This window comes from Humulus lupulus, chromosome 5 (genome assembly GCF_963169125.1).
Source record: "Humulus lupulus chromosome 5, drHumLupu1.1, whole genome shotgun sequence".
Classification (NCBI taxonomy): Eukaryota; Viridiplantae; Streptophyta; class Magnoliopsida; order Rosales; family Cannabaceae; genus Humulus; species Humulus lupulus.
This window is the reverse complement of record NC_084797.1, coordinates 16,466,526-16,477,546: the sequence shown is the minus strand read 5'-3', so window position 1 is coordinate 16,477,546 and position 11,021 is coordinate 16,466,526. Positions and strand designations below refer to the sequence as shown.

At 39.2% G+C, this 11,021-nt stretch overlaps 1 protein-coding gene across 1 annotated transcript; it reads left to right on the top strand.

Moving 5' to 3' along the window:
• Positions 1–8,125: 8,125 nt before the first annotated feature.
• Positions 8,126–9,016, top strand: LOC133778891 (uncharacterized). Its single transcript, XM_062218905.1, has 2 exons — positions 8,126–8,247; positions 8,365–9,016. Exons 1-2 carry the CDS (start codon positions 8,126–8,128, stop codon positions 9,014–9,016), a joined length of 774 nt encoding a protein of 257 aa, XP_062074889.1.
• The last annotated feature ends 2,005 nt before the right edge of the window (positions 9,017–11,021 follow it).

Genomic DNA, 11,021 nt, shown 5'->3' with positions numbered 1-11,021 from the left:
GTATCTGCCTCCCACACAAAGAATAACTGCCCCATCTCAACATCTAACCACAAAGATCAATGTATTAATCATTTCTAAGTGTTTACAACCATCAAAATAAAATTTAACATCACAAATCAATGATCATCAACCCAACAACATCAATATCATAGAAAATCATAAACTTATGAATCTATCATCAATTATTAAAGAGAAAAGAAAAAACTTCCCTTAGCTTCAATATCCAAAAAATATGATGCTTCTCCCTTCAAGTTTTCTCTCCAATCTTCTACACACACAAATGATAACTCTAAGCACCAAATCTAATCTCAATATCATCAAGAGAAATGAAGAACACTTACCCTTGTTGGTGATCTTAGCCTAGGCCAAAACCACAAGCCTCAATTCCAAAGTTTAGCCTTCCAATTTCTACAACCAAACAAATATCCTCAAAATTAATTCCATGAATGAAACCATAAAAAAGATTAAGCCAAAAACTTACCCTTGGGTGATGAATTATTGCAGCCTTCGAGTGATGAATTATACCAACCGAAATCCCAAGCACTCAACTCTCTCTAGTTTTCTCTCTAGGTTCAAAAAGTGGGCTGTGAAAAATGAGAGATAAACACCCTCCCACTCTCATTTATCTCAAACATTTACATGATAAAAACTCCCCTTTTCCCACCATTTTCTTAATAAGTCGAAAACTGCATAATTAAGGCACTAATCATGTGTCTAATCCCACTTTAGCCTGTTAGTCATAACATTAACCATCCACGATCACCATTAAGCCATAGTAACCAATTCCAATTGCCTATAATGATCTTTAATCCATTTATAGAGCCAATTATTTCATTAAATAATTAGAGACTTAGAACTATAGTATAAACCCCAAATAATACACTATATATTCGACATACACGAACTATAGTCCAAAATACTTTATATTATTAATGTATATCGCCAACACATGAAATTATAGTCCAAAGTCCCCAAAATAAATTATAGAATATCCCAATAGTTATTAAAAATTATTCTAAGACTCTAGTTATGAGATTCCCATCAAAACTATTCACTAAAAAAAATAATCATTCCTATTTATATTTATTTTTACACCAAAGTTTTCAAATACTACTATCTAAGCGATCTACTCAAAAATATTTTATTAAAATAATATACCTAATATTATTTTAATTATCAAAATATTCAATCACATATTTAATTACTACAAATAATTAGATAAAAAATTTATATGGGGTATTATATACAAATCATTTTGTTTAATATTTATTTTAGGTAACTTGGCCCTCACACTTGGGAATCACAGTCCTTCATTTTTCAGATTTTTCGGGCACTCTAGGCACCTAGGTGCTCTCCCTATTGCACTGCATCGTTGGTTCAAAAACTGTAACGTCCCAAATTCCATAATATGTCTTAGTGCCTTGATTAGGGGGTCAGGAGGGCAATAACAGGTTTATTGTATTATTATGTGTAAATATGCATGATTATGTGAGTTATATTATTCTATGATTGTATTTGCATACATGTGGGCCCGTTTCTTATTAGAAGGACATTTTAGTAATTTTGGCCCGTATAGGGCATGATTGTATATTTATGTGTTTATGAATTGAGACCAAATTATTATGTGGATATATTTGAGTTATTCGAAATGAGGTGATCCTAGATAGCGAGTTAGCGGTTTAGTCATAATGGGGTCAAATACCCTGCTCGGGGTGAGCCTGGGGGTAATTTGATAATTTAGAACATTACCGGGATTGATCGGGGAATGGGAAATTATTCGGTAACTAATCGAGGATATTGGAGGTAACATGAATTACAAGGCGCTAATTATGATTAACAAGATATGTGGCAAATGAAAAAATTACCCTTAAAGGGCTTTGAGAGAGAGATTTGGCCCTAGGGGCATTTAGGTCATTTTGTACCAAAGTTAGTGACTTGGTCACTTTTTCCTTTAGTTGAAGGGATCCAAAAATAGAGAAAACAAAAGCAATTAGCTCTCTCTCTCTCTATCTCTCTCTCTCTCTCTCTCTCTCTCTCTTTCACTCGGCTCTCTCTCTACTGTTGGCTTGGTTTTGGGGCAAAGCTAGTGAAATTCAAAGATTGGAAGCTAAGGCTTGGGAATTGAAGGCTTTAGGTCTAAAGTTGGGGTAGCTACAGCTAGGAGGATTTAATCCATAGTTGAGATAAGCTATAAACTGTGTTTTTAATTGAATTCTATTTAGGCTTTATGGTGTTCCTGAGCTTTGAGGCTCAAGGTTATGAATTTGAGTTTTGGTGGAGTTTTGAGTTAGTTTGAGTTGGGGTTTTGATGTTGAGGTTGTACTAGGATTTAATTTTGGCTTTGGGTATGATTTGGGGTGATTTTTGGTTAGGTTTGGCTGAAGAAAAAATAGGGAAATCTGGGTTCGAGGGGTCGCGTCGTGACCCTGTTCTTGGGGCGCTGCGACCCATGTGAACCTAGGGCCCATAAGGGATTTCTGTTTCGGAGGCACGCCACGACTCTCAGGGGAAAGTCACGGCCCAAGTCTTGAATTCTAGACAGGGGGATTTCCATTCTTGGACCCTTAGGGTGAAGTCACGGCCCGCCTGGGCAACTTTGGCTAGGATAGGTTTTGAGTAACGGAAATTCAAACCTAAGGGATCGGGAGCAATTCTACTACCCGGTTTAGTAGAATTTGAGGTCCCATAGGCTAGGACTCGGTCTAGAGGCGTTTATTTACTCGATATTGATGAATATCAATTATTTGGTTATGACTAGGGTACTGCTAAGGCTCAGGAAAGGATCGTGCTCGAGGGTCGTTCTTTTTATTATGTTGTACTCGAACCTGAGGTAAGAAAATTGCACCCAATACGTGATATATGTGGTTAGGGCTTGTCCCAGTTGTTAATTATAACTATGAATAGGGCTCGGCCCCTGAGAATGAACGTAATTTAGGTTATGATTGAATGTTGTGTGTCTGGATAATTGTTTAATGAATGCTTACCTTTTTCGCAGAGGCTTTGATTGGTTAAGATACCATGATCTATATGTATGCATACTTGTATAGTCTGAAGTATGCTTATATGTATCTATATTTGTTTTGTTTGGTTATCCGAATGACTGATTAAAGCCTTGACTTATTAAACAAGGGAGGCAATAGCGCGCTGCTCGCTGGTCGAGAGGCTTAGGCCCAATCAGGGACATACTATTACATTGACCGACCCTATGGTCATTGGAAAACAAAGCACTTGGCTAGCTCTATGGCTAGTTACTCAAAGCTAAGGTGTAACATCCCAAATTCCCTAATATAGCATAATGCCTGGATTAGGGGCCAGGAGGGCAATAATTGATTTAATGTGTTATTATATGATTATATGCATATGTGGGTTGTATTATTATATGATTGTATTTGCATATATGTGGGCCATTTCTTATAAGAAGGGCATTTTTGTAATTTAGGCCTGTTGAGGGCGTATATGTATATTTATGTGCATGTATGTGATATATGGGTGACACCACATTATTATGTGATTATTTTTGAGCTATTCGGCATGAGACGATCCTAGGAAGCAAGTTATCAGTTTAGTCATAACAGGGTCAAATACCGGGCTCAGAGTGAGCCTAGGAGTAATTTGGTACTTAGTACATTACCGGGTTTGAGCGGGTAATGAGAAATGATTTGATAATTATTTGAGGACATTGAGAGTAACGAGAATTGTGAGATGTTAATTATGATTAATGGGGTAGGTGGTAATGACAAAATTGTCCTTAAGGGACTTTGAGGAAGTAGGTTGACCCTAGGGCCATTTTAGTCATTTTAGGTTAATTAGATAGACTTAGCCAAGTGAAGCTGTGGAATGAACCAAAGGAAGCAGCAGGAAAAAACAGGGTTCTCTCTCTCTCTTCTCTCTCGACCATTCTCTTTCTCTCTTGGTTGAATTTTGAACCTAAGTTTAAGGGAATTGAAGCTAAGTTTGAGCTAGGTTCTTGATTGTGTGAAGCTTAGGGATAATTTAGTGATTGAGGTGATGGTTCTAAGCTTGAACTTTGAAGTTTTTCCTCTATTTTTATGTTGCTTATAAGCTTGAAAGTTTGATTATGGAATTGGGTTTTTGGTAGTGTTTTAAGTGTTATAAAGCTTGAGTTTTATTGCTGGTTTTGTGGTAATGTTGTGTTGCGTTTGGTTTTAATTTTTGGATTGATTGGAAGTGTTGTTGTGGTGAGTTTTGAGCTGAGGAAAACAGGGGTGCTGGATTCGCGGGGTCAAGTCGCGGCTGTGTTCTTGGGCACCGCGACCTGAGCGAACCCCAAAGCCAAGTTGGGGCTCTGTCTAGCTAGCGCGCCATGACCCTCAAGGCCAATTCGTGGCCCGCCCCTGGCACCCAGACAGGGGGCTTTCTATCTTGGAGGAACATCGCGGCCTGCCTGGTTCTTTTTGGCCAGGCTTGGTTTTTAGAGCGGGTTTTCAATCCTTAAGGCACGGGATCGAACCTACTACCCGGTTTGGTATAATTTGAGGTCTCGGGGGCTAGGACTTGGTCTGGGAGCCTTTAATTACTCATTTTTGGTGGGATTTCATATTTGGTTATGATTAGGTGATCGCTAAGGGCCTAAGGTCAGGATCGTGCTTATGGGTCATTCTTAACTTATTTTACGCTCAAGCCTGAGGTAAGAAAATTGCAACCATTATGTGACATACGTGATTGTTGATGAAGCATGTTGAGTGCCCTATATATGAATATCTGTTGCATTATGAATGCTTGGTTGCATTGTTTGCTTGAGAAATGCACTGATTTATCAGTCAGAAACAACAATAGTGATGAGCGCTGTTCGTAAAGCTCTGACTTATCAGTCAGGAATGGCAATAGTGTTGAGCGCTGATTGTATGGCATTGACTTATGACTCAAGACTCAAGAGTGGTAACATCGCATTGAGCACTAGTCAATATGATTAGAACTAATCAATAGGGTGTTACACGCTCACCCGATCCTATGGTCGAAGAAAACTAAAGCGCTTCACTAGTTCCATGACTGGTTACTCAGAGCTAGGGCAACGGACCCCAGGATGACTCCACGATCATCTATTTAGGGCATGGGACCCCAGGATGACTCCAAGGTCATCTATTTAGGACATGGGACCCCAGGATGACTCCATGGTCATCTGATTATGGTTGCGAGCCCAAGAATGATTCCATGATCATTTATTGATTCTTGTATACATGCAGTAATAAGTTTTCTTGCTGAGCCTTGGCTCACGGGTGCTATATGGTGCAGGTAAAGGGAAAGAAAATCTTACCCAGCCTTAAGTGGAGAGCATAGATGGTGACGTGTACATATGCGGCCGCTTGACCACCACGACCAAGGTGTTTTAGGGGAACTAGGGTTTAACCCTATTTTTGCTGCTTAGGTTGGCGGAGTGTAACTTTTGAATTGTAATGACCATTTTGGATTGGAAACAACTTTGTAAACACTATCATGGGATCCCATGTATAGTTTAACGTTTTTAATAAAATATCCATTCCTTTTGACCAGAATTTTAACCCCGGCCATTAATAACACTTAGATGCACGTTTATGGCCTAAAGAATCGTTTAGCAAGTTAAGCACTATTTAAAGTACACAGTGTAACGGTCCTGGCTATTCACTCACACACTTCATGGGAAAACTTCCAAGGAGGTCACCCATCATGAGATTACTCTAGGTTAAGCACGCTTAACTTTGGAGTTCTCAAGTGATGGGCTACCGAAAAGAAGATGCATCTTGTTGATATAGGTAGTACCCATCAATCCATTTAAGCCATCTTCAACTATGTAGTCCCATACCTACACAGTCTTAGAATTATCACACTTGACCTTCCCCAGGCGATGTGGGATTGCACAACTTTACCCGGTCTTTCCCCCTACAGATCACGGGATACTGACTGTCACAATATCAGCCCCTATAGCTGCGATATATTGACTCACGCTGGTATATTAAAGCATGCTTTTGCACTTTTTAAGCACACTTAAAACTGTTTAAACTACTTTGACTGAGTAATATGAAATCCAAGCATTTGAGGGAAGGTTCTACACTTCCTAGGTTTATTCTTAATTATTTTATTCATCTAAAATCCTAAAATCCTTAATAAACATACATGTGACAATTGTCACCTTCTTAATTATTCTATCTAAACCTTAGGTTATAATAAATAATATTTATAGGACCAGCTTCAATAATTAAACCTTATGATAAAATTAATATTTCTAAACTATAGGTTAAACTTACAAAATCCATAACTATCTCTATGAGTTTCCAAATAATTCCCGGCTTAAACCAATATCCACGAAAACTAAAATACTACAACATAAGATACTACTATCTAACTAAGTAAAATTTCGAGGCACTACATTGGCTTTTCTTTAGTAGTTTTTCTGATGTATTTCTCTACTTGTTTCTTAATTGCAGGGGCAATTAGTATATGTGACATCAAGGCTTGGAGCCACCAATACCTATTGATCCTGAAATTGAAAAGACCTATAAGAGAAATAGAAGGTAGAAACAGTTAGAGAGAATGGCTCAAATGTCGAATATTGGGGTAAATAATGCTGCTGAAGCTGATCCACCATTAAGAAACTATGTACTCCCATTGTTACAGGGATACATTCATGCATTCGTCCGCCTACTATAGAGGCAAAAACTTTTGAGATAAAGCCTTCTATTATTCACATGGTTCAGAATTGTGTGCAATTTGGGGGGCTGCCTAATGAAGATCCTAACCTACACAATACCAACTTCTTGGAATTATGTGCTACATTCAATATGAATGGGGTGAGTAATGATGCAGTCATGTTGAGACTATTCCTGTTCTCTTTAAGGGACAATGCTAAGAGCGGGTTGATCTCATTGCAAGCCAACTCGATTACTACATGGGAGGACCTTGCCCAAATGTTTCTTGCCAAATATTTTCCTCCTGCTAAGTCTGCCTGTTATTGTGGAGAAATTAATAACTTCCATCAGCTGGATGGAGAATTACTGCATGATGCTTGAGAAAGGTTTAAGGAATTACTTCGAAAGTTCCCACATCATGGTATTGAGAAATGGATGTTGGTGCACACTTTTTATAATGGTTTGGGGGGAAATACAAGGACTATTATAGATGCACCAGTGGGATGAGCCTTTATGAGTAAACGTGCCAATGATGCTCATAATCTACTAGAAGAAATGGCCATGAACAATTACAAATGGCCAACTGAACGTGAAAATAAGTAGGTAGTTGGAGTTCTTGAGGTTGATCTGATTGCTATGCTTACTGCATAAGTGGCGTCGTTAACAAAACACTACAACCGAATAATATATCCGCTCAGGCTATGCAACTGCAAAATAAGTTTGTCTGTGAGATTTGTGGAGGTCCGCATCCTTATGATCAATGTCCCACTGCTGTCAGTTGCTTTGCTGATGTCAACAATATGCCTTTAGAGCAGGCACAGGCGATTGGGAATTTTCCAAGACCATCAAACAACTTGTATTCCTTGTCTTGGAATACATGGAATACAAAACCATCCTAACATGTCTTCGAAAACTAATCAAGGAGCACAATTGCCATACCCACAAAACAAGCTTCAATATCCACCCCATCAACCAACATATGGGCTAAATCCTCAACTGTATTATGATCCTCACCAAGCAATGCCACAACATCCACCACAACATCCTCAAGTGAACCCACCTAAAGCACAGTCATACACGTTGAACAAATTTATGACTAAAACAAGGTCTTCGATAAGGAGTTTGGAGACACAAATTGTTCAACTAGAGAAGTTAATGTCTAACAGGGCTTAAGGGAATTTACCAAGCTCTACTGAGGCAAATCCTAAAGAGCAATGTCAAGCGGTCACATTGAGGAGTGGTACTAAGTATGAAGGGCCTACAATTCAAGAGGAAGTGGAGAAGCCACATGATCACAAGGTAGCTAATCCAGAGCAAGAAAATGTTACTGAAGATCTTCAAAAAAAAGAGAAAAAGACAAGCCTATAACAGTGGAGCATACCTAAAAAATACCATATCCTCAAAGGTTTCGAAAGGTGAATCTTGACAAGCAATTTTCTAAATTTCTCAAGGTATTCAAGAAACTTAACATCAACATACTGTTTGTAGAGGCTCTAGAACAAATGCCTAGTTATGTGAAGTTCATGAAGGATATACTATCTAAGAAGAGGAGAATGGACGATTATGAGACAATAGCCTTGACTGAAGAGTGCAGTTCCATATTACAGCGAAAGCTTCCTCAGAAGTTAAGGATTCCAAGGAGCTTTACAATACCTTGCACCATTGGTAATTTTCAATGTGAAAGAGTGTTATGTATTTTGGGTGAAAGTATTAATCTGATGTCGCTCTCTATATTTTGAAGATTGGGACTAGGAGAAGCTCGCCCCACCATAGTCACACTTCAATTGGAAGACAGATCAGTCAAGCATCCTCGATGTATTATTGAAGATGTTCTTGTGAAGGTGGACACATTTATCTTTCGTGCATATTTTATAGTACATGACATGGAGGAAGATGAGGATGTTCCTATTATCTTAGGGAGGCCATTTTTAGCCACTGGGCAAGCATTGCTATATTTACAGAAGGGGGAGTTAAAGTTAGGGGTTCAAGGTGAAGAGGTGGTCTTAAATGTGTTCAAGGCCTTGAATTATCCTCAGGAAAGTTACAGTTATTGCAGTGTGAATGTTTTAGATGAAGATTGTTCAAAGGGGAAGCCTACAGAAGATCCTCTTGAGTTGAGTCTGATATCGAGTCTAGAAGAATGTGATGGCACTATGGCCATTGAGTATGTGAAATGGTTGAATACAGCTGGGAAAATTTACAAGAAAAAGTATGAAGAATTGGGTCAAGGGTCTGAGCTACCACTTCCATCCATAGAGAAGCCACCAACTCTAGAGATGAAGTCTCTACCTGAGCACTTTTGCTATGCTTATTTGGGTGAGAAAGAGACATTGCCTGTCATTATTTCTGCTTCTTTATCTACTATGGAAGAAGAGAAATTACTCAGAGTATGAAGGGCTCATAAGTCAGCCACTGGATGACGCTAGCTTAGAGGAGGTTGAATCCCTCAATGAAGAAGATGGTCAGAAAGGAAATCTTGAAGTGGTTGGATGCGTGGGTGATATACCCAATTTTGGACAATGCATGGGTTAGTCCGGTTCAAGAGTTTCCTAAGAAGGGAGGAATGACGATGGTCAAGAATGATAAGAATGTGCTCATTCCAACTCGTACTATGACGGGGTAAAGATTATGCATTGACTCCCGGAAGCTTAATAAGGCAATAAGGAAATATCATTTTCCTTTGCCTTTTGTGGACCAGATAATGGATAGATTAGTGGGCCATCCTTACTACTGCTTTTTAGATGGGTACTCTAGTTATCACCAAATTCTGATAGCTCCCGAAGACTAAGAGAAAACTACATTTACTTGTCCCTACGGTACATTTGCCTTTCGAAGAATGCCGTTTGGATTATGTAATGCTCCAACCATGTTTCAACGCTGTATGATGTCCATGTTCTTTGACATGGTGGAAAAAGGTATAGAGATTTTTGTGGATGATTTTTCAGTCATTGGTTCTTCATTTGATGGATGTCTAAAAAAGTTGGAGATGGTGTTGAGAAGATGTGAAGAGTATAATTTGGTCTTGAACTGAGAGAAATGCCATTTCATGGTGGCTGAGGGAATTGTGTTAGGGCATAAAATATCCAACAAGGGCATTGAGGTAGACCGTGCAAATATCTCCACTATAGAGAACCTACCTCCACCGGTTTCTGTAAAAGGTGTTCAAAGTTTTTTGGTTCATGGTGGGTGTACGCCCTAAATTTCCATGGGATATTAGCGAGCTGAAAATGGGCACAATCCTATCAGCCACGTGGAAGCCACCTACCCGGAGCTGATGATACAAGTCTCTACCTCTTTAGCTCGAGATAGCCAAAGGTTTAGTAAGAATACTTAGGCATCAGGTTAGCAGTGTAGACACCACGAGCTAAGACTACGTCAAGCTCGAGGTACAACCAGGAGCTGATGCCTCCGACCCTTTATAAATTCAACCACGCAATGTAAACATGCATATATCAGACATCACGTGTCTACTCCATCCTTGAATTCTCGGACACGCAACATAAACGTGCGTGTTCAGGCACCCCGCGACTGGTTTGGGCCATGCGGCCCATTATCCCCCTTTCCTATTGATTAGATCACACTTCATTGTCGGTTTTAGGAATTAATCATGAATGTCACAGAAGTGACATGATGGGTAAGAAGGTCACGGGATGACCTCCTTTGCCAACACCCAGGTTTCCTCTCCCTATAAATATGGAGACCCTGGAAGTTGCAAAGGGTTGGCTTCTAATTTGTAAAAGAAATACCCTGTAAGGAATATCAGAGATATATCAATAATATTGGCTGGTGGACTAGAATGATTTTAACCTTTTGATAAGTATATTTTTGTATAAAGTTTACCTTTCTACTTATCAGATTTTGTGTGTTTGGGGATAGTTAGAATCGTTTTTTTTATTTGTTTCATTTAATCTAAATCATTATTTTGAAAGATAATTGTATATTTTTGATGATTTTTGGTTGAATGATGATTTTGTAGGATTCTAACCATTGGAGTAAAGTGTTAAAGAGAAGAAAAATCGAGAAAAGAACAAGAGTACGAGAAATCTGAGAGCTTGCCGCTACAGGGAAAAGTCCCTGCCGCTACGAGGCAAGTGAGACAGGTCCTTGCCGCTACAGGGAAAAGTCCCTGCCGCTACAAGAGAAACAGAGAGTCTCGTGCCGCGGCAAGGAAAGTTGCATACCGCGGCACGCAAAGCCTATATCGCATATCTGAAGCCTCGTGCCGCGGCAAGGAAATATGGCTGCCGCGGCACGCGTTAAAATTCAAATTCAAATTTGATTTTTCTTAATTTTTGGACGGGAAATAAAAGGGGGATTAGGTCATATTCGTAAAAAAAGTTTTAGATACACGATTTTTAGAGAGAGGAACACAGAGAGAGCGGAGGAGAAGAAGGAGGA